Source organism: Styela clava, chromosome 10 (assembly GCF_964204865.1).
Source record: "Styela clava chromosome 10, kaStyClav1.hap1.2, whole genome shotgun sequence".
NCBI lineage: Eukaryota > Metazoa > Chordata > Ascidiacea > Stolidobranchia > Styelidae > Styela > Styela clava.
Window position 1 is genome coordinate 19,537,553 of NC_135259.1, and position 27,330 is coordinate 19,564,882.

The following is a 27,330-nucleotide window of genomic DNA, read 5'->3' on the forward strand; positions in this document are numbered from 1 at the left end:
TTTGCAGTTTGGAATATAATTGTAAGGGTGAGACGAAGTAAGATTAATATATTTCGCGACGGTGTATAGAAATTTATATTCAATAAAGATATAATTTCTTGTATTTGTTGCTAATATGTATGGAAATTTGCGTGGATATGTTTAGTTTTATGTTTGTATTTCGCGACGCTTTTAAGAATTCATCCAATATTCATCTCCAATGAGAATGTAATTACTCATGATTAATCCTAACGCCAACTAATCTACATTTCTGTCTAAGCTTAAATGTATGCACACAAAAATATATGCCGCCATAATTGGCAGAGCATGTTATTTTCGTCTGCTATAGAAGTATTGATTGATTGAGTCATCCGCGACTGCCAGTTCTGAATTATGATTGGTTCACGCTAGATGTGGCTTTTCTCTTTTGTCCATATTTGGCAACGCTTGCCAGTCAAGCTCGAGACTTATTGTTTAGGATTGTTTAGGATTGTCATGATTGGCTCACGCTTGGGTGACAATGGATAAGAAAAAGGCAAATTATCTCTCTCCCGTAATTGACCGTCTGTGCCTGAAGGGAAATCAAAAAATTAATTGCCATATGTGGCCAAGTAACTTTTAGCTTGGATAATTTAAGTTTTGATTTTGTGTTAGGAATAACTGTAATGGAGTTTTATGGGCCTTCACTGAAGTTGTACACAATTTATGTTATCAGAAATGAATAGGTTTTGTCTTGATTTGTTTTGTTCAAGTATACAGAGTTCTCATATTTTTGGCCATTGGACTCTAGGAGAAGGATTTTATATTAATAATATACAGAAAGCTGATTTTGGTAGATGTATATAGGATGAATTTGAAAGCTATATTCCTATTTTCACTTTCTCAGTTTTAAGTGGTTATGATGTGGTATGATTTGATGGAAATATTAGTGTTTATAAAATCTCAATTTTTGTTTGTGATAAGCTTTCATTTTTTTCCTTGTTTTCAAGTTATGTCAGATTATCTTATTTGTGTCATTAATATATTGGGAATATGAATAATGGGGTTTTGCTTGAATTCTCAAATCTTTATAAATGTGCATTGATTTATGCTAATTACTATATTAAGCTTAATTAACTTAATTTAGATCGGGTGAAGGATTCGAAATATGTATCACATACATTGCTCAGTTTAAAGTGATTTAGGATGTGTTTAGGATCTTCGACTGGAAAGTTTCGAGGAAGGAAGTATTTGAAATCATTCGATATCTTGCATATCTTTCATTCGGCCATCATCAGTAATATCTCAAATTCAGTTTAATGTTTATTTCCAATGCATTAAAAATGTTTGGTATTGCTGAACATGCTTGATAGATTCATTGTGCTGTTGTGAAGACATGTGACTAGACATGAAAAGACTTTGTCATGTTGAGTCATCATATGCTTATGCCTGTTTGGATTAGGCCATAATTTTATTCAGATTTTCCTTATTTTAGTTCTATTACAAGACCGAGTTCGAGGAATGTCTGTGTTAGCCCACAGGTTTCAGGCCCTTTACACAACTTAAAAATAGGCGAATAAAATTAGTTACCTCCATATTGGTACACATACTTCTGAAGCGGCCCAACATTTCGTATTTGCTTCTATTATTCAGAAAAACAATGCAATTTGATGGGGAAATGGAGAGATTGGTTTTTGTCCAGCCATGGATGCAATGCATTTTTATTATACATAGAAAGAAGTTAGGCTTGATTCCATGCATGCTTCACAAACATGAAGTATACATGGTGTCCAAAAAGGTTCGCATGATTTTGTAGTGATATCAATCGAAAATTGCTTTTGTCTTTGTTTAATAATAGTTCTTATTGTCCTTGTAGTTTTCATTTATCATACAATAATGCTTATTTAAACTTACAATTGTTACTACTCTAAAATCGGGCGAATTTTTTTCGACACACTGTATATACATTATATGCTTGGAATTATATAGTTATATATAATACATATAGTTATATACGTCTTATTATTATATTTCTATTCTTTTTAAATTAGTCCATGCGTGGATTTAACCTGTCACTTTTATCACAGACATTTTATTTCGGCCCGAACGTATCTACATTAGTGACTCAACTATTTTTCTAGCATGGTCTTTTAGTGTGTGTGCGGCGCTTAAGTTACTCACCATACATGCCAGGCATTACATGAAGCGTGAGCTTGTTTGTGTGTGTGCCGTGTCTGAAGTGTTAGCTTCGTTATCAATAAACCATACGTGTCTGACTCGGTTTGAGAATGATTAATTTGATCGGCCTATTGCGCGTCGCTTTTGTTATTTTTTAATGTCGTCGGTATCTGCTTAGTAATTGATTTGGTATATATCGAGTGTGGTGGCATTGTAGATTTAAATTTTATTCATAATTTAGCCATGATTGGATTATTAAATTGGGTTATTTTTGCAAGCCGTTTCATCATATTTTATAATTCTGCCATGATTGGAGGTCTTTTATAAATGTTCTGTTATTTTTTGAGCAGTTTTCAGCTGACTATTTCAATTAGCATAGATCTAGTATGGTTAAATATAGTTTTATAATTGTATTTATACTGTAATTTAGCTATTAGCTGATTCGAGATCTTTTTATAAACTTTGTTAATTTGCTGCAAACTGACTATTAGATTTAGCATATATCTAGTATGGTTTAATCATAGTTTTATAACTGTATTTATAATTCAGCCATGATTCGAGGTGTTTTATAAAATTGATTATTTTTTCAAGTGGCCCTCGTCAGCTGAATTTAGCGTACATCAAGTATGGTTTAATGGTAGCATATTATTGTTTTTGTGATGAAACTGATGATTTTAGTTTAAGAGATGCGATTAATATTAATTACAGAAAAAAAATCAGAAATTATACTATGATTTTTGCACTTGATTTCAATTTGGGTGTATTTTTTGCCATAAAATAATTTTTATTTGCTGAGCTGTTTTTGAAATAGAGTAACCTTGTTTTAAAACTTATTTATTCATGTATTGAGGCTGTTTTCATAACTGGTCATGTCTAACCTAGTTTGCGAATAAATAATAGTTTTTTTCGTATTCGAGCATAATTAGGATATTGTTGAGATGAAGAAGTCTTTTGCAGTATTTTATTTGTCATAACTGTATAGCAGTTTGTCTAACATAATATTATTGTGGAATATTGTTCAGAAAAGTTTGGATTTTTTGTCAGCGGACATTCATGAACTATGTTAAGCACTAGCATGGCTTATACCTCACATAATTTCTAGGTTAATAAGTAGGAATTGATGTTTAATATTAGTTCCTCTTTTGTCAGCAGCATATTCAGAAATAAATTAGAATATGCTCATTCAGATTAAACTTTTAACTGTGCAATCAAACTTAACATTTTAGAAAATTTTCGAGTAATGAAATCGTCAATGTAGTACTAAATGGGTCCATAGGGCCAAACTTGCCGCAGTTTGATTCGGATTCGTCCACCAACTCGACTATTAGTGATTTTTTTTCAAGAAATTTACTCTTGAACATTAGATTAGGAGTTTGGTGTATTCATACTTTTCACATTAGTTGAGATAAGTTGGAGGAATAGTATGATTTTATGGATTATAAACGATCAAGAATTGCAGATCTTATTGATTCGGACTTATTCAAGTCCTGCGTCTGTGGCTATTTAGGGAGCATAATACTGCCCTAACTTTCTGAAAGAGTAATCTTCTCTTACTTCGAGTAACTGTGGCTCTCATTTCAGTTGTCGCCTGTAAATCTTCTCGGAAATTAACTTCCTCTCACACTCTGTGTGAGCGTGGTTTTTGTAACCTCAGCAGTTTCCTGTAACTTTCTCAAAAAGTAACCTTTTCCTAATGTGTGGCTTATGTGTGTCTCTTGCCACTCAAGTAGTTGCCTGTAACATCTCTTAGAAATCAATCCCCTCTTATCCCGAATGAGTGTAGCTTTCATCACTTAGTGGCCATTCGTAACTCAGATAGCATTCTCCTCATAGTCTGAGCTAGTGCGCAGAGCCTTGCTTTGAGCAATTTCACTTAAAAAATTTTCTGATATTTTATCTATGTTCTAACTCGATGCATTTATTTCTAAATTTAGTTTTATGTTTATATTATTGTATACTTAACATTTCATTGTTCAACTTTAAAACAAAACAAAAAATGCCGTTGATTCATCTCAGGCACATTTTGCGGAGTGTTTCGCCGACAAGCTCTCGACCGAGGTGCAATGATACTGAAAGTTGATAAAATAGCGACTGGACATAATGCTGATGACATTGCAGAAACTGTAATTATGAATGGTAGGTTTGTCATTTCTTTCACCATATTTAGTAGTGTATTTTTCTTTGGTGCCTTTTCTTTGAACAAGGCTTTAAACCTGGCATGGGCAAATTACAGCCCGTGGGTGAAATCCAGCCCGTTGGGTATTTCAATCTGGCCCGCCTGATGCTGCCACAACCAAACTAAAACCAATTTTTGATGTTTTAGCTAAAAAATAGCTCAAGGAATTTTTGAGATTGCGATTAGATTTACCGGTAGTCTTGGCATGAGGCTTGACAAACGGACGAAAAGCTTTATTCTATTGCTCCGCGACTCTATCGCTTTGTGATGCCACAAAATATCTTCCAGAATCTCCTAGTTTTGTCACAACGCCTGTCTGGTAACTCTCTTAGATAACATAGACATGCGCTGGGCGGCGTTCTCAAACGTATTGGCAATTATTCTGCCATATTTGGAGCAAATATTCTGCCATATTTTCAAGCAGTCGCTGCTCGCACGGAGCTTTGTTCGGGATTTTGTTTTCCACTTTTGTACCACTGTAAATATTGTTCATAAAATGTAACTTTTTACGCCGCGCTCACATGGGTCACCAGACTAGGTGGGCAAAACTTTCGGCTCTTGGTCCAAAAATCTTGTCCATCCCTGCTTCATACAAGCAGCCAGTGAGACGAAAGAAGCTTTTGTAAGCTCAACATTGCGTACTCAATTTTAATGATGCTTTCACTCCTAATAAGGGTCTATACAAGCAGGGTCTATATGGACCTACTATTTTTTGAATAATTGCCTACTCAGTTTAATTGCACCCTGTGGGAGGTAACTGGTAGGCAACTCCTGGAATGCTGGAACAGGCAAGGACATTGGCAGAATGTTGTGACCTGGAGTCCTAAATATCCTGATCCTTCCACAACAAAATAGATGTGGATTTCCATGAATGGTATTTTCAAGGAATCTGATTATTTTGATGACTTGATTTTTAAATCTTCTATTTTTCATACAGTTCTTCGAGGAGACATCGCTCGATTGAGGAGATGCACTGCGATAAAAACAGTGAGTTTTATTACTCCTACCTAACATGATGCAATCTAGTTTAGGAATGATCCAGTTTTAAACCTTCTCTTGTGTGAAGACTCAGAATTGCTTTGATTGCAGAGTCAGAGAGACGTTTAAATTTTCAGTGTTGCTTCAACTAGGTCACTGAAAGTAAGAATCCAATAAGAAATTCTATTGGACCATATCAGGGGGCCAGAAATTTCCAAAGGGGGGGGTGGGGGGGGGTTACATTTCTAAATCCCAAGTTAAACCGTAACAGCTTGCAGGTCTGACCGGAGTCCGGAGCAAGTGCAGTTTTAAGTATTCTGTGGCGTCTGCAGCTGCCGCGAAACCATGGCGGTATTCCATACCATGATCACTAACCTATGGCAAAAACCAAATTGAAAGCAGCATATTGAAAACCAATGGCAGGTAAAATTTTGCTGCCGTAACCGCGGCAGGTGGGCCGTAAAGACAGGGCTTTACCCTATGGTGGCAAATATTGGGTAAGTTGGAACGTATTTCTTATGGATACAGTTTTGATGGATTTGGGGTTAGGGTTAGGGTTTAAGTAGATATAATTCCGCATGATCAATTAAAATCTGGTACATTCATTTGTGAATATACCGTTAATACTGATTACTGAATATTGAATAGCGCTATAAAACCATGGCAAGAGCTGCCGCAGGTTGTTTGTGGCAGGAGCTGCCATGAAGTGGTCGCCCACCCCCTACTTGCTATGCCCTTGGGCCATATGCCTGTTACAATGCTCAAGCAGTCGCCACTTGCAAAGAGCTTCGTTCAGTGTGAAAGACGATAAGAGTCATATAAAATAATAACTCGCAAGTCACAAGCTCCTTATCTGTTTCTGTCTGGATATCATCAATGACTGTTTAATACAAATAATAAAACTCATGATTATAAAATTAAGTCCATTTCATTAGATTAGACTGCAGGGGTTCTCAACCTTTTTTCTGTCAAGTACCCCCCCGAATCACGAAACAATCAACGCGAACCCCCGGTAATCAGACACCGAACAAAGTTGTGATATATTGACTATTGATTTGTTGAAACAACAATTTATTGACCAGATGTAACTAAATTAAATCTTTGTGTTGATATTATTATTAATCTTTGTGTTATTATTATGAATTCTTGAAATCTCTCCCAAGTTTCAATAAGCATAATCACTTTCTCCAATGCTCGCAGCACGCTGTCTTATTAGATTTCAAAGTTTGCCTGCAAAGCCATGAATTTCACATTGTTGCGTCACAATAACAACAACGTAACATCAGGGAAAATCCAAGTTCCAATTGGCATCTAGTTTTCATGGGCATGCATTTTCCTCTGATAGTAATAAAGGATATTAAAAAACAGCAACACACAAAAACTCGACTGCCGTCCAAGTACCCCTGGAAATCTTCTCGTGAACCCCTGGGAGTTCGCAAACCCCAGGTTGAGAACCCCTGGATTAGAGGGTCTGTATAGTAAAATTCAAACAATTATTTTTTTTTTTTAGGCTGATGATCCAAGTGGCATCCCAAGAGTCAAGCCTTTCAAATACACCTATGAGAAGGAGATTGTAGCTTATGCATACTTTAAAAAACTTGATTATTTTTCTACTGAATGCATCTACTCACCAAACGCTTATCGAGGGCATGCAAGAACGTATCTCAAGGATTTGGAAGCAATTAGACCAAGAGCTATTATAGGTAAGAATGTCCGGGCTTGGCTAAAATGTAGTTGCCAGAAAGTGTAATGTTTCAAATAATTTTTGTAGCAAAAACACTGCTCCTTGAAGAAACGCCTTGTTTGTGCGGGTGGATTTGCATGCATATACTGCAAGGATGCTGTAGCAAGAGTAAAGATAATTATCCTGAGTGATTCAAGAGTCTTGCTGCACACTAACACAAATATATTTCTGTAACGTTTCGTCTGACCAAGGTTTGCTTGAAGAAGTCTGACCGTGATCAGACAAAGCGTTACTGAAATATATTCGTGTTAGTGTGCAGCAAGACACTCGAATCACTTTGGTTTTATGTGGCATTTTTGCATCTTTCATATGACCTCTCTTGTTCTGAGCGGGGTGATTTTATGAATGCTCTTTTTATTCCGATATGTATACCAGGGCTTTCCAAACTTTTTGGGTCACGACCCCTTCCAATATATCAAATTTTTTCGCGACCCCCTGTTATGAGAAAGCGAGCCACTTTTTGGGTCATCCGAATACGGGTCATAAAAGTCGGCATTGTTATACACGCGCACAGCTTCTTCGATCCTATGGATTTTTTGCGGCCCCTAAAATTCGTTGCGCACCCCCTCTAGGGTAGCGACCTCCAGTTTATGAAGCCCTGATATGGACAATGATTTATAGATAAGATCTGGCCTTTTGTTTTACAGATGTGATACATTCAGGAGAGTCCATGTCAGTTCGCGAAGGAGTTAAACTCCCAACACAAACAAAATGTGAGCGATGTGGATACATCTCATCTAATGCTGTGTGTAAAGCATGTGTTCTACTGGAAGGCCTGAACAAAGGTTTGCCAAAACTTGGGATCGGAAAAACTAGCAAGGTCAAGCAAAGGGTAAGATTTATTTTCGGTTTTATTTTATTTTAATATGGCGGACACCGGAACATAGTATGTGCACCAGGTTAGGCTTGGGACATATTATTATTCCAATTTTTCTTATTTTAGTTCTAATATGAGTTCGGGGACTAGTCAAGTGACTCCTGTAGTATTTGTACCTGAAATCATGGCCTAACCCTAACCTGGTACACATACTTAGTTCTGGTGTCCGCCATCTTGGTTCATATACTACAAGAGTACCTTATTTTCTTTGATCGTTGTTATTGGAATTTCGCTTTTTGCTGAGCTTGAAAAAAAAACTTGGTTCCTTTCGCATGAAGGACGAGCAGGCATTGATGTTTAACAATTACATTTAAAAATTTGGATTCATTTTTGTGTTTAAAGCATTTTGTTGAAATTTCGCCAAAATTGGAAATACCCCTGCCTTCCTCACGCAGGGAGGGGGAGCGGTCATTGATTACTTTAATTTTTAGATATTCTTGAATAGTTTAGTTCTGTATTTCCCATCCTCGCGCCTCCCAGCTGGCATTCCCGAATAACAATTACATTTAAAAATGTTGATTCTTTTTTGTGTTGAGGATTTAATTGAATGGCCTCCCTCGTCCCTTACGCAGAGGGGGGAACTGGCATTGATTATTTTATTTAGATGTTCTCGATTATTTTAGTTAAGTGTTTCCCAACCTTTTTTAGACATCTCTCCCTATGTCTATTATGAGACTTTCCATACCTTCTGTGAGAACTATTGAACCAAAGCTCATAGCACTTTTTTTAAGTTTAAGCAAAGGGTGAAATGAATAGGCCTACTCATCATATGAAATTCATTCATTGTCTTCAATCACTGTTATTGAAAATTTGCTGAGTTCGAAAATACCACCGGCCTCCCTCACATTAGAAGGACGAGAGGGCATTGATGAACAACAGTTACATTTAAAAATTTGGATTCATTTTTGTGTTTAAAGCATTTTGTCGGTGGAAACCCTTGAATGAAAGCTCATAGCTAAATTTTTTTATTCTTTTCTTCAGCTCAAACAAAACAAGATGGAGGAGTCTAAAGCCATTGCCGATATAGATAGCAGTACGAAAACTCCTCAACCAGAAAATTATTGTTCCCCTAATGCCAAGGAATCAGAATCATCTCTGAATGAAACAGGGACTTGTGGGAAGGCCGAGGGTTGTTGTTCTAAAGAGAAAGACTGTGAAAAATCTGATGAAAAAATAGATTTGAATAATTTGGACTTTTAAATATTTTTTTTTTGTGGTGAAAGAAGGAATATTTGGGTGAAGTCATTTACCCACGCTGGGTGTGACAAATTGGGTGGCCTAACTGGAAAAAATCCTGTCCCTCCCAATGTGTGGATTGAAATTGACTTAAAACTGTTTTTTCCGACACATTATCTTTGTACCCAAACCAAGATTAGGTTTATGAATGCTAGAATACAAATTTTTATGATTTGTGGTTAAAATGGATTTGGGTTAAATGCAGCTATCCTGACAGCATGAAGGCCATGTGTTCCAAACTTTAATCAGGAGTCATTGGCATATTATCCATTGTTAAATCAAGTCCGCTGCTTTCGCACATAAGAAAAGTCTCATCTTTGAGTGCAGTTGTGGGCACCCACTGAAAAACTGAGTGCTACTGAGACTTGAGTTAGTGGGAAAAACGTTTGTCATGAATATTTTTCGATATAGGGGGTTTGCTGAAAGTAAATGAGTTGTAACAGTGCAATGGCTGAAAACTTTTCTTGTTTTCAAATTACTGGTATTCTAATTTTTCATCCTGTTTTATATTTCAAGTATATTAAAGTGATTTCTGTATACTCATTTTTTGACAGATTTCTAAAATCCTGATTGTAAAATGGTTCTGCTTCTTTTGCTTCTAGATTTGAATGTTTTGCCATTCTGTTTTATTGCTCTCTACCTCCCCCAAGTTGTACTATAATGCCTACACATCCAGGCCTGTGTAAAACAGGGAAAATTTACAATCGATTCCAGGTTGATTTTTCATCCAAATTGTGAAAATTTAAACTCAGACTTCAGCTCCAAACCACATGGAAATTAAATTTCAATAACAAACCTTCTTGTTTATGCTGGCCTTGTAAATTTATTGCTTTTTCATTTTTTTCGAGTAATTTCTGATTTCATACATCACCATGAAAACTCTAAAATCCTGACTACCACCGTCTGGCAAAGTCATAATTTTAATTTCTGAGTTTCCGGTCTGGAAGTTTGAAAATTTGACTTTTTCCAGGGTAAAATAAATCCAAAACCTCGTTCTGCAGCTCTGATCCATATAGTATTAAACCATTCTTGAGGACTTTTCCTTTGACAAAACCAATTTTCGTTTTACATGCTGATTCGAAGTTCGTGTAATTAATCGCCAAATCTTTTTTTCTAGAATTCTAGATTAAATTTTATCTTTTACCTTGTATCGCTTATTACATGATACAAACTGGAGCCGATTAGCATGCCACATTATATTTGCGTTCGATTCCAAGTTGATGGGCGAATTGTCGTGGTCCACGAATCATGGCTGGTTGGTGAAGCCCATTGTAGATGGCCTCAATCTGGCAACATTGAAGAAATGGTGAAAATTGGAACGAAACCCAAATCTGAATGGGGAGTTTGGGAGATTGATATTCTAGGCGGAGATGGTAAGACATGATTGTAAATATTGTACATTGTGAAAGTGTCTATTTTTCATAAAAAATGCACAGTAATGGCCTAGTGACCTAACAGCTGCATACTCCTGACCAATGCTTGCTGAAAAATGGGATTAATTTTCGATGGTTCAGATGGAATATGTTTTTTAATCGACCTCAGCCATTTGAAATCCATTCCACATGGAAATATGAGAAAGTCGTTATGGGTAATAATATTGTCACCTGACCAAAACAACAAAAAAACAAGTTTATGATCTAGTGCAGGGGTGCACAACACGAGGCACGCATGCCGAATTTGGCACGCCATACGCTCAAACGTGGCACCAAACTGTTAACCAGCAGTTTTTTTTTCAGGACATTAAATTGTTTCAATAAAAAGATATTCAATATGTATTGTTATTGCAGTTTGTTTCTTTTACGGGAGTTAATTTACAATACCACAATTGTGCGTGGCACCCGACAAGAATATTTTAAAAAATTGGCACGTATCCTCATTTGAGTTGTGCACCCCTGATCTAGTGACCATATTTTCTCATAAGATCTAACAATGACATTCTCCCAAACATAATATGAATGCATTGTAATTTATTTGGACATTGCTATCAAAAGAGAGTAATCCGTTTTTACCCTATTTGCAAATTTACAGATTAATATTATACATGCAATATTGTGGGGTAATAATTAATATTTAGCATTGTACTCAATTATTGCCTCCATTTTTCAGACGAATATGAGACTTGTTCCAGAAGAGCTTACAGCACACAACAATCATGGGGATCTCATACTAAAGTACAGACGTATCCAGAAAACAAAGACATTCCAATCCCACCTGTACCAACTCCACAGAATGTTAGGTACGCAATAGATTATATTGGTGTTCCCCAACCTTTTTCGTTAAATTCTTCTGTTTGCCCATTTTAGAACTCTCTATTCTTTGATACTTCTAAACTTTATGTTGTTTTTGCCCTCACAGATGTATTAATAAATGAAGTAAAAATACTTGAACAATTACTGATTAAAAACAACAAACTTGGTAAGATATATTGAGAACCTACTTCATAGAAAAATTTTCTTTATGAACATCCTGTATATTACTTCAATGAAACCTTTATTATTAATTTTATTTTCAGCAGTGCAGACCGATCTTTGATGGAGACTGAGAAAGACACGGCATCAACGACCAGCAGGGCATTGCTTTCACACAATCCTCGTAAACGAAAAGCTCCGTCAGATTCTGAACTCAAAGCAACCTTGAAACGACTCGAACAATCAATTTCTCTAATTAATAAAAATTTATCGGGTCGACTCAAAGACATTGAAGATAAATTAAAACCAATTTTAAATGTAAGTGTATTTTTGTTTCTTTATTCATAAAAAAGCAGGTAATGAGGAGTATTGAAGTACTCGTTTTTTGGTAGGCCTACTCCCGTAGTATGTGTACCTGGTTCGGGTTAGGCCATAATTTTATTCCAATTTTCTTATTTTAGTTCTATTACGAGTTCAGGGACTGTCTGTGTTAGCCAAGTGAATATACCATACCCCTTGCCTATAGGCTTTCGTCCCTTTACACAACTTGGTGTAAATTAGACAAACAAAAATAGTTACCTCCATGTTGGCACACACATTGCTGGAGCGCTCATTTTTTATATCACTCTTATTCACGCTTTCTGCTCCAAATAAGACCCTGCATAAGGAGTCAGTGATATTCGAAGTCATGTATGAGCTACTCATTTTGTAATAACCAGAATCTTTCCAGTCTGCATTGACAGCCTAATTAACTAAACCTGTGTGAGGCCTTGACTATGGGATTTCTATCCAAGATTTTGACCTGCGATTTTCTTACAGTTAGGTCTAACTGTGCTCAAATTGCGCTCCAGAAGTGTGTATACCAATATGGAGGTAAAGGTACGGTAACTAATTTTGTTCGCCTACTTTACATCAAGTTGTGTGAAGGGACTGAAACTTATGGACAGGGAGGGAGTATATTCATTTGGCTAAGACAAACAGTCCCCAAACTTGTAATAGAACTTAAATATAGAAAATCGGCATAAAATTATGGCCTAACCCTAACCTGGTACGCCCTTGAAATTCCTATGCGAATAATATAGTTTCATCTATTCTTATATTAACCTTCTCTTTTTATTCTTAATAAAAGTTCACAAAGTTTCAATTCAATTTCAAATCCAGGATTCTTCGACAACTTCCTTCAACAGCGGTAATCGCAGTCCATTGATAACGCCATCTTACAGTCCAAAGTACGACAGAAATGAGAAACATGAACGACATTGTCATACTGTAAGGTCTCCTGCTAACACAATGGAAGAACTGGATGAATGGTTAGATGCGCAGGTAATCTAACTATAGATTTAACAGAACTTGCCTAAGATTTCTGATTGTATAGTTTGGCTTTTCCCTCAACTAAGGGACCAATCAATTTTAAATTTTTGGTTCAGTGATTCTCAACCTTTTATGACTCGTGGAACCTTCTTGGAGTCTTTTAGCACTCATGGCCCTCTTGTTTATCATCGTGTCATCGATAGTGTTGTTTTAATTGGTAGATCTGAAATTCTAGTATGTTCAAACAATTCATGCTCAATAAACAGAAAACGAGAATATCGGTCAGAGACCGATGACTTATCGATCGAAAGTTAGGGATCCCCCAAAACAGCGCTCTTACTCCATAGTGACACCTTGTGTCCTATCACTAATTATTTAATAACACGCTAGTTATACGACATAATTCATCCAAAATCAATAGGCTACTGGTCCGACATATGATGAATGCACATGCAAAATCTGGATCAGATTTAATCTCGCTTTCGTGAGATATCGCGTGCATCTAACAGACAGACAGACAAATATCGATAAAATATTTATATATTAAAATCGATAAGTAACAACCTGTGAAATAATCCTCGTCAAGCAATGAAACTAGAATGAACGGGGAGTTTTCTTGTGAAATGAAAGGCGAATCAGTTTTGGCCGTATCATTGTTTTTTTTTACATTTCAAAAGTCTGGGGGTTGACAGTCATGAACCCTGGCTATGCCGCTGGTCGAGAAACCTTCATTAAACTAATACCCAATATAGTATGTCCTAGTTGAATATAATGATTTCTGGTAATCTCAAAACAACAGAGCTAGTATTCCATTTCTGAATCGTATTCACCTCCTTTTCCAGGACACTTATGCAGTTGCCAAACGAGTCTCAAACGTCCAACTTCGAGCGACAGTTCGTACTTTCATGAAATGTGTTATGACCAAAGCGTTGGCGAAACAATTCAGTTGGAGTGGTTTTGGAAGCCGAAGATTGAAAACCAAAACTAGTTTCAGAGATCATAAAGTCTTCAATTACCTCATTGGTAAGTGTTTAAAAAAGTGGTTCCCAAACCATGGTCCTCTGGCCAATTAACGCTCGCGTAACGATTTAATATGGCCCACCGAACTTGAGTGAAATAGTTTGACATTTTTATTTGCGTTTTAGATGCCGCCAATGGGGTGGTCCAGAAGTATGCGCACCAAGATGCCGCACAACCTGAATCCTAACCGACACACACATACTATGTTCAGGTTGTGCGCCATCTTGGTGCGCATACTTCTGGACCACCCAATTGGCGGCATCTAAAACGCAAATAAAAATGTCAAACTATTTCACTGGTCCACCAATTGTTATGTCATTATCATAGTTTAAGCATGTGTATATTGGTTACAATTCAAATTTTACCGGTATCTTAATTATACGTTCCATTATTGGCTCCTTGCGTGCGCTCCTCTCTCCTGATCTGCAAATATCCTCCAGCTTCGGTACTCCCGTAGTGTATGTACCAGGTTAGGGTTTGGTCCTAATTTTATTCCGATTTTCCTTATTTTAGTTCTATTGCGAGTTCTGGGACTGTTTGTGTTAGCCAAGTGAATATCCCCTGCCCATAAGTTTCAGTCCCTTTACACAACTTGATGTTAAGTGCGATCAAAATTAATTATCTCCATATTGGTACACACACAAGGGGAGCGCCTTAAAAGTACCTTAATTCAATTATCAACCTCATTTATATTCTCAGACGTTCTTCATGACACTCCTCATAGAAGAGCGCCTCAGTCTGAAGTAGCTGATTCAATCAAAAAAGTACTGATGGGTGTCGGAGATTGGGACGGTGGCAGAACTAGAAAGTTTGCCTCTGCGGCCGCGACTTCAGAATCATTCCCAACGATCGCGTTCTTTCCGTGATCGCTTTTGAAGGTTTTTTAGATTTGATCAACATCTGGATGCTCTCACTTTGAGTAAAAAGTTTGGCGAAGGACAAATATTGATAAGACTAGTCTTTTGGAAGACTTTGGTCAGAGCTATTCATGTCATGCCCCTTGATAGAAACTGTAAAGCGGGTAATAGTGTTACATTTAGTCTGGTGGAAGACTGATGAAAATTTTTGTTGGACTGCCTTTATTTAAAGCAGACCCAAAATTAAAACGTTTGCCTCTATAGTTCACGCCTAATAATGTGGTTGCTATTTGCGGGATACTCTCCTCGGTGATTCATGTCGAACTTCTGATGGATGCTGTAGGGTGGATGATAGTGTTACATTCAAACTGATAAAATGTTTGATAATATTGAGAGGAGTGCTTAAAACAGTCTTAGAACTGAAAATTTAGCCTCTCTAGTCACACCCAATAATTTGGTTATTTGTGTGATGCTTTCACTTAAACTTTGGTACCAGACAATAGACAAATATTGGTAAGGCTGGTAATGAAAGATTTCAATTCGTGGGATTTATGTTACGCTCCTTGGGGAAAAATTGAAGTCGAATACTAGTGTTGTATTGGGTCAGATGGAACATTTGATGCGATTACAAGTAAAATTGCTTTTAAACCATACCCAAAACTAGAAAACTTTGCCTCTTGACAAAGTACAAATCATGTATTTGTAACCTGTGGCTCTTATTTGTAGGTAATGAATATCTAACCCATGAATTGAGCAATTGCAAATCCTATATCGATGAAAAAATACCGGGGCTCCCGAAGTATGCGAACCAAGATGGCGGACATCGGAATGTAATATGTGTACTAGGTTGGGGTTAGGCCATAATTTTAGGTATGAATACTATGGGAGGCTCTTGGCTAGTCTTCGAACTGATAATAGGACTAATATAAGGAAAATTGGAAAAAAATTATCGCCCAACCCTAACCTGTTACCCATGTTACGTTCCGATGTCCGCCATCTTGGTTCGCATACTTCGGGAGCACCAAAATACCAAATTTTTACTTTCTTTGACTCTAATCCCTCGCATAACTAATTTTTTGCCTCCACTCCACTGCAGGAAATTTTGTTATGTCGCATTATTTGAGAACCATTGAATAGTGTATTTAGGATAGGCACATAGTGTTTGCAGCGAGACAAATTCTGACTGAAAAGTTTGGTCAATCAATCCTTTTTTGGGTAAAAATTTGATGTGAATTTCAGCTCATGGTTAACTTAGAAGTTCAGAAATAACTTTTTAATTTTCAAATAAAAATGCTAGATTTTGTCTCAGTATATGAAGAACTTACAATCTCTAGTTTTATTTCATGGAATATTTTACATTTTTATTTTCATTTATTTTTTTTTGTCAATAATGAAATTCTTAATCCAATGGAATAGAATCTGAAACTCCTATGTACAAGTTATATTGTACTTATGGTAATAAATAGCTCATATTCAATGCACAGCAAAATCATGATAGTTTTTAGAGGTGTTATCTACTATAAACAAGGGCCTTGAAAACATACATTAATGCAAGAGGATCGAACTATTTTTTTTTGAGAACTGGAATTTCATTCTAAAAGAGGTTCTAGACCAGCGGTTCTTATCCGGGGACAAAGAGTGGTTCGATGGGGCCACAATGCTCGGCGCTAAACCGATTTTACTTTTTTTCTCCCCGATCTTCCTAGTTTCATTGCTTAATGAGGTTATTTCACAGGGTGTTTTTACTTTGTTGAGCTTGAATTGTGTAAACATTATGGTATTTGGAATCTACCAATCGGAATAACACTATAAATAACAACTTTCATTTTCTATGTTTTGAATTTGAATCTGTTCATGTATATCCATCTCAACTAGGTAAAGATCATTGCCAGCAACAGTACTATGTTAAATCATGAGGGAAAGTTCTGCCAATATTTTAATATTTCCCAGCAAACCCAGGATATTTATCTTCATTCTGTGCAAGGCCCCAGACAAATGGACACAACTAACTAGCTACTATTATTTCGAAAACCCTATTTTTTTGTTCAGCATTACCCAACTAATTATTACTCTCTGGATGTGATGGTAGGTGTAGAATTAGATTTTTGATCACCTATTTTTGTGATGTGCAACGAACCGATCATGTTCACAAATAAATGCCAAATTTCATTTTCTATTTTTTGAACTTGAATCTTTTCATATATAGGCACCTCAACTAGGCACAGAACTTGGCTATTACTGTAACCCATTGCCATGGGTTTCAGTGCTAAAAAGCTTTACCCGTTAGAAATTTCCTCCATTGAATATATTCCACTCAGACAAAATTTAATATATTGAAGGGTTTACGATCTTAAAAGTTGGCAGTATAATAATGCTATATCTGGATACATCTGCTTGCAATGTTTAATTATTAAGCGTTGAAATGCATATTATTCATTTCAGTTACAGCATTGGATCAATATCTCATTGAGCCATTGTACATCAGCTATCGGTGATTCTTTTAATTTGAACTAATTAATTTTATTTTTTTTATAATTTCATTCCCTAATTGAACTTCACTGAAATACTTGAAAAAAGCATGGTTTTGTTCGTCCACATTTTTTTAATTTACAATAAGAAACACAATTCATTTTATGAAATAGTTCGCCATTATATGAACTTATTACTTATCGATTTTAATCGGTAAGTATGTTGATAGGTATTTGTCTGTCTGTGTATATGTCTGTTAGATGCACGCGATATCTCACGAAAGTGAGATTGAATCTGCTCCAGATTCTGCATGTGCATTCATCATATCTCGGACCGAAAGCCATTGATTTTGGGCGAATTATGTCGTATAATTAGCGAGTTATTAATTAATTAGTGATGGGACACAAGGTGTCACTATGGAATAAGAGCGCTGTTTTGGGGGATCACCAAACTTTCGATCGATAAGTCTTTGGTCTCTGACCGATATTTTCGTTTTATTCTCAATGAAATATTGTTTTTCTACTCTCTGTTCTGTTTAAGTATTTTGTATTCTGGAATGCAATTCTAACTAAGATAGTCTCAAAACTAATTGAATATATCAAATCTGAGGGAAATTCATTATTTTCAACATAGCAAAGAGTGTATATATAAGAAAATGTTGAGACAGGGATATTTTTTTCACATATTTATGTTTTAATCATGGCATCTATTTGTATCTGATTTTCCGACCTCTGTTCTGTTCAAGTATTTTGTAATTTGGAATGCAATTGTCGACCAGATAGTCTTAAAGCTATCCAGTATTCAAATCCGTAACTCATTTAATAATTCTACCATACCAAAATATGATGTGTAAGGAAATGTTGAGGTGGGATAGTTTATTCCTGATATTTTTTTTCCAACATGGCATCCATTTGGCTCATAATGGGTAGTGGGTACTATAATAACAACAAGCATTTTTTATGTTATACTATCTTACCCTTCTAACGCAAGGTGACGTATTTTGCTATGAGCAAGACCCTGTATTAAATAAAGGTGTGACCCGCGTTTCACTCAGTTATTTGTATTTGGCCCTAATGTATTAAAGGGTGCACACCCCTGATTTAACTAGGCCACTGCGCCCACAGATTACATTTCCTAAATTGATTCTAATAGAAATAAAATTGTCAGCTGTTCATTTGTGTAAAATGCTTTTTTCCGTCTTTTTTCTTTTTTACAGACTTGTATACTGTATCTCTTCTTATCTTTTTTTTCCAATGTCATAATACATGCTTTTCTTGTTTTTATATTAAGGCATAAAATAGGTTTTAGTTTAATTAGGCCTAAAAAATCTGCATCCAGGGATGCCACATTTTATCTGTGTTAGATTCCAAGTTGATGGGCGAATTGTTGTTGTCCATGAATCTTGGTTGGTTGGTGAAGCCCATTGCAGATGGCCTCAATCTGGCAACATTGAAGAAATGGTGAAATCAGCAACCAAGCCAAAATCTGAATGGGGAGTTTGGGAAACAGATATATTGGGAGGAGACGGTGAGTAAAATTGATATTTATGAAGTCAAGTCATTTGTATCAGCACTCCAAAGACTGGAAAGATAAAGTGACTTATATAGATAGATATTGTTAGAAATTAAGGCTCAGAACCTGAGACAGAATCAAAGTCAATTTAAGGCCTTCAAGAGTCTGAGGAAGTAAAATTACTGGAATCAGATTTTTTTTTCATTTTATTCTCGTTTTTCCCCATTTTTCGTCCACATCAGTTTTCTCTTTATACTGTTTACCAAGTTTGATGTTCTCATTTGCTTGTCGAAAAAATGCGAGCAATCAAATAGGGAGCGAAAGAAATTTTGAAGAGCATATGTCTGTTACAAGAGAAAACGCGATCTCTCACACCATGGGTATAAATTTAATACTCAAAATTTAGTACTCGAAAATACGAAAATGGTTACAATGTGCCAAATATGCTTATACCGAATCTTGCCGTCAGATCTTTGAACTTGAATACTGTGGATTTGAATCCTCTGGAATCAATATTCTAAATTGCCCATCTTCATTCACACAGAAACCCAGTTTGTAGTTATGCCTATTGATTATGTTCTCAGATGACTTTGGCCCAAACAATATGTCTCCAACTCACCCAGCGTATAATAAATTATATCGGCAGTGCCGAAACAAAAGATTCTGATTCTTTGAAAATTATAAAAAGCTATGTATCTTAGCTACCTTATGCCTGGTTATCTAAAAGAAGCCTTGTTCTGACTCTGAGTGAAGAGTGCGAAACCGCCATTTAAATATAAGATTACGTCTATGCCTGTTTTCAGATTACTATGAGACCTTAATTAATGTACATCTGCTGCTCTGAACACATCTTCAGATATTTTATCATATTAGTTATGTTTAACACAATAATGATAATCAGGACACACTTAGCAAATCAAAGCGGCGCAGACTTTGGGAACCACTGGCATAGAATAAGGATAAGTAGTTAAGAGTCGCAGAAAACGAATTTCTAGTTACATCTAACTTCTGACACATGATTTCTTTTGTTTTCAGATGATTACGAAACCTGCGCAAGAAGAGCCTACAGTACTCAACAATCATGGGGACTCCATCATAAAGTTGGGGGTAGCGGTGGCGGAGGTTATGTGCCAGATAAAGACCTAATTGCCGCCATCCCTGTCCCAACCTCACTAACCCCTCAGCCCGTGCAGGCGAACATTAGGTACGCAGTGGATTATATCAATGAGCTAGGGCGAAGGTAGGCAAAAGTGAAATGGGAACAAAAAAAATGGTTTCTTAATTCACAGGAAATTTGTCTGATCTTGTTTTGCCAATTTGACTTTAATTTTTGAAGATTTTTTAAAGATTTTTTTTTGTTTTTATTACCGTGTTTTCCTGAAAATTAGACTTTGCCCGAATTTTAAAATTGATTTTAATATAAGCCCTCCACCTTTCAAATAAGACCTAGTCCATAGGTCGAAAATAAAAACGTGTTAATTAAAAGTAAATGAATATTGGTTTTCGTATTTTGTATATCTGAAAATCTCATGATTCTTTACTTTGTTATTCTGTTTTTGATAAATGAAAATAAAAGACATCTTTTTCAAATAAGCTTTAGTGTTATTTTACGAAAAAATATTGAATAAGACCCTGTCTTGTTTTCGGGGAAATATGGTAGTTCAATAACATTGCACAATTTTGGTGTACAAGTTGATTTTTTTTGTGAGTTGCATTAACTTTAATTTTTAAAGATACTTTTGAAATTTTTTTTATTATTTGATTAATGTGTAGAATTTGAGTATATAAATTATTTTTATTGTGAGTTGCATTTGTTAACTTGTTATACAGTATGTCCATAAAGTCTTAATTTATTTTAAATTGCAAAGGAAATTCATGGATACTATATATTGTTTCGGCCCTCACAGTCACAGATGTATTGAATGAAGTAAAATTAATTAAACAACTACTTTGGCATCCTTTAATCTTTAAATAACGCTACATTTGCTTTGTAATTTGCATGAAATTTGCTGGATATTTTTTTCAATTCTGCGGTGGCATGTACAAAATTTTACCATTTGTTGATTGTTTAATTTGTTTTTTTAAGAATTTTAAGAGAAGTTTGCCTTCTTTGCTTGGACAATTTAGACTGGTTTAAAATTCCATCTTTCTCATTCTGTATCGCCTGTATGGTCTATATCAGGCGAATTGCAGCTTGGGTTCTATAAACAGTTATTTAACCATAGTTTTTCATATCGAGTTTTAAGCCTACTGCCCAGCAACAAAGTCTATTGTGTGTAACTGGTCTACTGAGGAAAGTTATTGCCCATCCCAACCCCATTCATTGCCTAAAATAGGAGAAACATTTGAACCTGTTTATAATTTTTCAATCACAACTCGATAAGGATTTATAGCAGAAATTTTTGTACCCAAGAAAATTTAAAAATATTTTGCTCAAAACAATGTTATGCACACTTGCTCAGAAATGGGGGATGGGTAGGTGAGCTCACAAAATATTTTGTGATTTAAACTTCAGTGACTCACTCTATTAAAATCCGACGCTCCAGAAGTGTGTGTACCAATATGGAGGTACTAATTTGTTCGCCTACTTTACATCGATTTGTAAAAAGGGACTGAAACCCAAGGGCAGGAGGTATATTCACTTGGCTAACACAGACAGTCCCGGCCTCGTAATAGAACTAAAACAAGGAAAATCGGAATAGATCATGGCCTAATCCTAACCTGGTACACACACTTCGGGAGTCCCATTTTTTGTGACCTAAACTTCAGTAAAAGTTTTGGTCACTCTCCAGAAATTCCTATTTTATATTGTCTGTGTTGTGCACACACACTTCGGGAGTCCCATTTTTGTGACTTAAACTTCAATAAAAGTTTTAGTCACTCTCCAGTGATTCCTATTTTATATTTTCTGCATTGTGCATCACACAGATTCAAGTATTACACTACTATTATAAATCTGGCATCCCTCTTTTTTGTAACAGGAATTCACATGAAGTCGCACGTGAAACTCCACCAACAACAACGACTCCAACCACCACCACGACTGCTAAAAAAAGAAAAGCACCAAATGAAAACGCTGAAGTCAAAGCGACGCTTGATAGACTAGAAGAATCAATTTCTACAATAAATAAAAACATTTCACTCCGATTAAAAAATATTGAAGATAAATTGAAGCCTATTTTACAAGCTGTAAGTACAATACTGAATACTTTGGACAGGACAGGATTTACATATTTATGCAGGAGGATAGGAAAACCAATAAAACGGCCTAATCTTATGGTGAACAACGGCTTTACCTGTCCATGGCAGGTATGGGGTTAGTCAGGCAGTTACCGGTTTTCACAAACATGGTGACTTGAGCATGAATTGGTGTTGGAGGAAGCCGTAACTGACCAGCAGTTTTGTGAACCGCCCAATGGTGAGAATTCCATGACAATTAGAAGTACAGTGGCGAGCATATTCGTAACACTTAACATGTCACGCCACATCGCATTGTGCCCCTCTGCTCGTCTATAGACTACCTAGGTTTGCTTTTAACATGTCCCCATCAGTTTTTTCTTTCCCCATGTTTTCCTATATCATAATAAAGAGTCAAACGAAAAAATAAATTCATTACGTTAGAGAATTAAATCGCATTCAGTTTATTGTAAATCAATACATTTATCCCAAAAATGGTACCAACTAATAAAACTAAGGTAAGGAAAATCGGAATAAAATTACGGCCTAACCCCAACCTGGTACACACACTACTAGAGTACTCATTATCTTTTTATTTCCTTCAGGAACTTCTCAGTTCAGTTCCATAATACTGAAAGTTTGGAAACCTCTTCTTTAAATAATACACACAATGCCATATATGCATATATTTTCGGCATTAGAGCCATACATGTTTGTGCGGGAAAGATGAGTTAATGTAGTGTTTATTGTGTACTGTTCTGGTGTAAGTAAACTAAAGGTTATGGGTCAGATTGGGAGAGGAAAGGGTGCTCCCGAAGTATGCGAACCAAGATGGCGGACATCGGAACGTGACATGGGTAACAGGTTAGGGTTAGGCGATAATTTTTTTACAATTTTTCTTATTTTAGTCCTATTATTAGTTCGAAGACTAGCCAAGAGCCTCCCGTAGTATTTATACCTAAAATTATGGCCTAACCCTAACCTAGTACACATATTACATTCCGATGTCCGCCATCTTGGTTCGCATACTTCGGGAGCCCTGAGGAAAGTGATAAGCAGGATTTGCAGGAATATTCTATGGATCTTATCTTCACATCTGGTTACTAATTTAAATCTGGCATGAGTTCAACCTTTATGCTAATCATGTTTTATTCTTCACAGAAGCCTCTCCCCCAAAACGCCCTCCAAAAAAAAATGCTGAATTTTGAAAATTTAATCTTCTGTAATCGAATTATTTTTTATTCTTCCCAGGAGCTTCTCAGTTCAGGCAGCAAAACCCCTGAATTTGAAGAAGAAGAAGAACAGGATGAGGAGGAAGATGACGCTGAGACTCGGAATCTAACGGTTCTGAGTGCAGCAACAACGCTGGAACAATTAAACGAATGGTTGGATAATCAGGTTGGTTTGCGTGATATCTATATCTCTTATATATATTGTCTGCTACGGTGACCGTACATTTAAACCCATGTACATTTGAACCCATGCGTATATCCACGGGTTCAATCTATATGCGGGTGCTAAAACCCATGGGTTAGGGTTAGTATGGGTTTAACTATCCGTGAAACAAAAAAAAATCCATAGGTGCAATAGCATACAGGTGCAATTGCCATGGGTTCAAATGTACGTGGGTTCAAATGTAATGAAACCGTCTGCTACACCAGGGCTTTCCAAACCAGCCGTTGCAAAAGGGATTTTAGGAGTCACAAAGAGTAAGTACATCGAATAGAGCACACCAATTATTTTAATCGAATGGTTGGATAATCAGATAAGATTAAGAAATACTTTAAGTTCTTATTGTCTTCTGCACTACTTCAATTCATGGCTGTCATCCGAGCAGCTTCAAGTCTCATGCCAGCCATTTTTTACTGGTAATTTGATCTATCTGTTCTGAGTTTTAATGTTTTTGCAAATTTTAGTAATAGCCGCACACGTTCTTGATGTGCGTCAGGCGTTTTGATTTAACATATTTTGCAAATGATTATCCTGTATTTCATTATAGTCAAGGATAATTGTTTGTAGCTGTGGCAAATAAATCTGGGATAAAACAAGTGCGCTTTGCGCTCTTAATTAATTTTGATATTTGTCTTCATTTTTGATCATAACCGAGATAATCGTGAAGAAGATTAAATTAGATTTAATTTGTTTATAAAACTATTAATCTTTCTATATTTGAAAAATTGTATGACCTCCTTTATGACCTTGGGCAAATTCTTATGAACAATACACAATGTTCGGTACTCCCGTATTATGTGTACCAGGTTAGGGTTTAATTTTATTTCGTTTTTCCTTATTTTAGTTCTATTATGAGTTCGGGGACTGTCTGTGTTAGACAAGTGAATATACCCCCTGTCCATAGGTTTCAGTCCTTTTACACAACTTGATGTAAAGTAGGCGAACAAAATTAGTTACCTTCATATTTGTACACATACTTCTGGAGTGTCCAATGTTCTTTACAATCATGCTTATATTTTTCAGGACACATTCGCAGTATCAAAGAAGGTCACTTGTACTCATCTTCGAGCAACTGTGCGGAAATTTGTGAAAGCATGCATGACGAAAAGTGTGGCCCGGCAGTTCAGTTGGACAGGTTTCGGAAGTCGAAGACTCAAAACTAAAATTAGTTTCAGAGATCATAAAGTATTTAATTACCTTCTTGGTGAGTTTTTCATTCCATATTTTTATGAGAATTTGACTATAACAAGGTCTCTTATAGCAATCACCCTATTAATTCTGAGAAAAGTTACACGCAACAACTGAAATGTCAAGAGCGAATAATTATATTAACTATTATTGGTGCATCTCGCCACCTTTCCCTCTCATTAGTAAATACGATTTTGTGTCTTAATTATTTTATCAAATTACTAATTCTTCCAGCCATAACTACTATAAAAATAAATTAATGAATTTCTAATTTAATTATCAGTTAGATTAGATAAAATCAGACAGATAATTAATAATGAGTCTATCAGTCTTATCAAATTCCCTGAAAGCTATACAGAACTGGGTACTCCCGAAGTATGTGTACCAGGTTAGGGCCTAATTTTATTCCGATTTTCCTTATATTATTACAAGTTCGGGGACTGTCTTTGTTACCCAAGTGCCAAGGCACTTCTGTCCCTTTACACAACCTAATGTAGATGAGGTGAACAAAAATAGTTACCTCCATATTGGTACACACACTCCTGGAGGACCCAGAATTGATAGTATTATCATTCTTAGCACCCCCCTTGACTTCTAATCATCATATTTTTTTTTAATTTCCTCATTCTAGATGTTCTTCATGACACACCGCATCGCCACGCATCACGAGCTGAAATTGCAGATTCGATTAAAAAAGTACTAACGGGAGTGGGGGATTGGGACGGCGGCCGAACTGCCAGATTCTCATCATTTCCTTCCATTGCTTTCTTCCCTTGAAATGGAGGCTTTAAGGTGAAGCATTTATATTTGTAGTTAATTTTTTTTGTTGTTCATACTGTGAGAATTATTGTAAAAATAAGCCCAAATTGGAGCTGCCAGAAGGACGTTTTGGGTCAAATTATTGCAAAAAATGCAAATTTAATTGCTCAGAACAGGGGCTCACCCCACAGGTGGAGGGTGTGGTAGTCTTGCAAGTCGGATCCCCCCCTTTTCGAAATGTAAAAAAAGGCATTTTTTTGTTTTCATGCATGCCAATTTTTTATAGCTTGAAATGCTTTATAGAAATTTATCCTGAATTTATTATTCTTAATGTGCTTGTAGTTCTTATTCATCATACAATAAAATTTATTTAAGCTTACAATTGTTATTACTATAAAATTGGGTGAAACTTTGTATTGTTATTTACTCTAAAATCGTACGAAGTTTTTTTTGGGCACCGGTATAAAATGTTATGCACACAATGTGCATAGAAATGAGGTATATTGGTATAATTTTGTCTTCATTTTTGGACAGATGATCATCTGCGCAGCTGTGGAGAAAACTTCAAGTACTCGGCGGCAATTCGTTCTGATCTTAAATGTGGAAAGAACTTTGAATGAAAAGTTTTCAACCTCGCTGTGTGTCTTCTTAAGCCACCTGGGGGTACCTTGAAGAATGACTAAGCATATGCTGCTTTTACAGACTTCCAATATTTGCCATATTTAATTCTCTATCATGTTTTGTTCAATTTTATCATGAATTCTGCGATTTTATATAAGATTTGTGAACATTTGAGTGTTAAAATTGTTTTACTCTTTGATCTTTTAATGCAGTGGTTTCCAACCTCCTTCCGGATGAGTTTAAGCACTCACGGACTTATTGTTTGTCATTCCGGTAGTATTTATAGTGATATTATGATTGGTAGATTTCAAATCTCATTATGTTCAAACAATTCATGCCCAACAAAGTGAAAACACTCTGTGAAATAACCTTATCAAGCAATGAAACTAGGAAGAACGGGTAGGTTCCATGTAAATGGAAAAGTAAAATCAGTTTGACCCCCTTCCAACTGCTCTGGGCCTCTGGTTGGGAATCGCTGCCTTGATGGTTGACTGCTGGCCCTATGAAATGAGAACTGTGGCATAGTTATATATTTCTGTCCGTTGTAAATCGATATACCGGTGTGATATTTTTGCTTCAAGAGATTTTCATGTTTCCGATGAATCAAATTTGTGAACGAACATTGAGAAAACAATGAAATACTGCAGAACCACTACTATTTCGTTTCGGAAGCCGTTTCCTGAATAGAAAATTTCGTAAGTAAGGACGCATTTTGCCTATAAGTGCCCTAAACCGTTCTAAAGTCGGACATAAAATTTGTAAAAATTATAAATGGTTTAAAACCTGTAAGAAGAATTTTCATAACTTGAAAAATCTGTCTGGAGTCTTTCGTAAGTAGAGGTTCTGCTGTACTGATAATCATATAGAATTTGAATGGGTATTAGGGAGCTTCTGTATTCAGATCATTAATGAAAAAATAACAGAAAAATATTAATTCTACAAAGTTTGCAAGCATATTCTTGACTGGTGGTAATGTGGTTGTGGTTAAAAAGCTGGTACTCTTCTTCTTGGTTTTCGAGTCCCAAGTTTTAAGTGTGAATACTCATGAATGAAAATTAAAATTCTGCCTGGTATGCGAGTCTAATCCGAATAAGTGAGAAAATAATATTTTGTCGATACAATTTATGTGTAGCCTTGAGGCGGGGCTGTAACAGCAATCGTATTTGAACGGAGACTGGAAAATGTGGAGTTCCGACTCAATCCCCCTCCCCCCCCTTTGAAAAAAAAATTATTTTTTTGTATCATGTATAGCAATTTTTGTATCTTTTAACACTTTTCAGACTCTCAACCCATCCCCCCTCTCCCCCCCTTTGAAAAAAAAATTTTTTTTTTCATTATGCATAACAATTTTTGTAACTTGTTACACTTTTCAGACTCTCGACCCATCCCCCCCTCCCCCCCTCCTGGAA

General features: G+C 36.0%; 3 protein-coding genes across 5 annotated transcripts in view; all 3 read left to right on the forward strand.

Moving 5' to 3' along the window:
• LOC120337492 (cytoplasmic tRNA 2-thiolation protein 1-like) overlaps positions 1–9,935 on the forward strand; it is a 22,239-nt gene extending 12,304 nt beyond the window's left edge. Inside the window, exons 5-9 of the mRNA XM_039405285.2 lie at positions 4,153–4,272; positions 5,250–5,299; positions 6,801–6,993; positions 7,682–7,866; positions 8,893–9,935. Coding sequence (XP_039261219.2) covers positions 4,153–4,272; positions 5,250–5,299; positions 6,801–6,993; positions 7,682–7,866; positions 8,893–9,111 — 767 coding nt within the window. The 3' untranslated portion in view covers positions 9,112–9,935. The remainder of the gene's footprint in view (positions 1–4,152; positions 4,273–5,249; positions 5,300–6,800; positions 6,994–7,681; positions 7,867–8,892) is intronic.
• Positions 9,936–10,179: 244 nt separating this feature from the next.
• Positions 10,180–18,502, forward strand: LOC120337493 (uncharacterized). 2 transcript variants are annotated; one of them, XM_039405286.2, is made up of 6 exons: positions 10,180–10,520; positions 11,254–11,383; positions 11,660–11,873; positions 12,717–12,878; positions 13,709–13,889; positions 14,586–18,502. In XM_039405286.2, the coding sequence occupies exons 1-6, from the start codon at positions 10,334–10,336 to the stop codon at positions 14,750–14,752; spliced, it is 1,041 nt and encodes a 346-aa protein (XP_039261220.1). In that variant the 5' UTR covers positions 10,180–10,333; the 3' UTR covers positions 14,753–18,502. The 2 variants fall into 2 exon arrangements, with proteins under 2 accessions (XP_039261220.1, XP_039261221.1); XM_039405287.2 differs by having other exon boundaries at positions 11,663–11,873.
• A 42-nt stretch (positions 18,503–18,544) lies between these two features.
• LOC120337622 (uncharacterized) lies at positions 18,545–27,202 on the forward strand. Of its 2 annotated transcripts, none has more exons than XM_078116997.1 (7): positions 18,545–18,739; positions 19,760–19,928; positions 21,706–21,913; positions 23,153–23,299; positions 24,377–24,557; positions 25,173–25,333; positions 25,835–27,202. In XM_078116997.1, exons 1-6 carry the CDS (start codon positions 18,553–18,555, stop codon positions 25,316–25,318), a joined length of 1,038 nt encoding a protein of 345 aa, XP_077973123.1. In that variant the 5' UTR covers positions 18,545–18,552; the 3' UTR covers positions 25,319–25,333; positions 25,835–27,202. The 2 variants fall into 2 exon arrangements, with proteins under 2 accessions (XP_077973123.1, XP_077973122.1); XM_078116996.1 differs by having other exon boundaries at positions 19,760–19,964; positions 25,835–27,201.
• Positions 27,203–27,330: the final 128 nt, after the last annotated feature.

What these genes read in the sequence shown, in the direction of transcription:
- LOC120337493 (XM_039405286.2), top strand. Translation starts at nt 10,334, where the DNA reads ATGCCACATTATATTTGCGTTCGATTCCAAGTTGATGGGCGAATTGTC. An exon ending in TGATATTCTAGGCGGAGATG is followed by an intron (nt 10,521 to 11,253) that starts GTAAGACATGAT and finishes TCCATTTTTCAG; the next exon opens with ACGAATATGAGACTTGTTCC. An exon ending in AATTAAAACCAATTTTAAAT is followed by an intron (nt 11,874 to 12,716) that starts GTAAGTGTATTT and finishes TTTCAAATCCAG; the next exon opens with GATTCTTCGACAACTTCCTT.
- LOC120337622 (XM_078116996.1), top strand. Translation starts at nt 18,553, where the DNA reads ATGCCACATTTTATCTGTGTTAGATTCCAAGTTGATGGGCGAATTGTT. An exon ending in TGAAGCCTATTTTACAAGCT is followed by an intron (nt 21,914 to 23,152) that starts GTAAGTACAATA and finishes TATTCTTCCCAG; the next exon opens with GAGCTTCTCAGTTCAGGCAG. An exon ending in AGTATTTAATTACCTTCTTG is followed by an intron (nt 24,558 to 25,172) that starts GTGAGTTTTTCA and finishes TCCTCATTCTAG; the next exon opens with ATGTTCTTCATGACACACCG.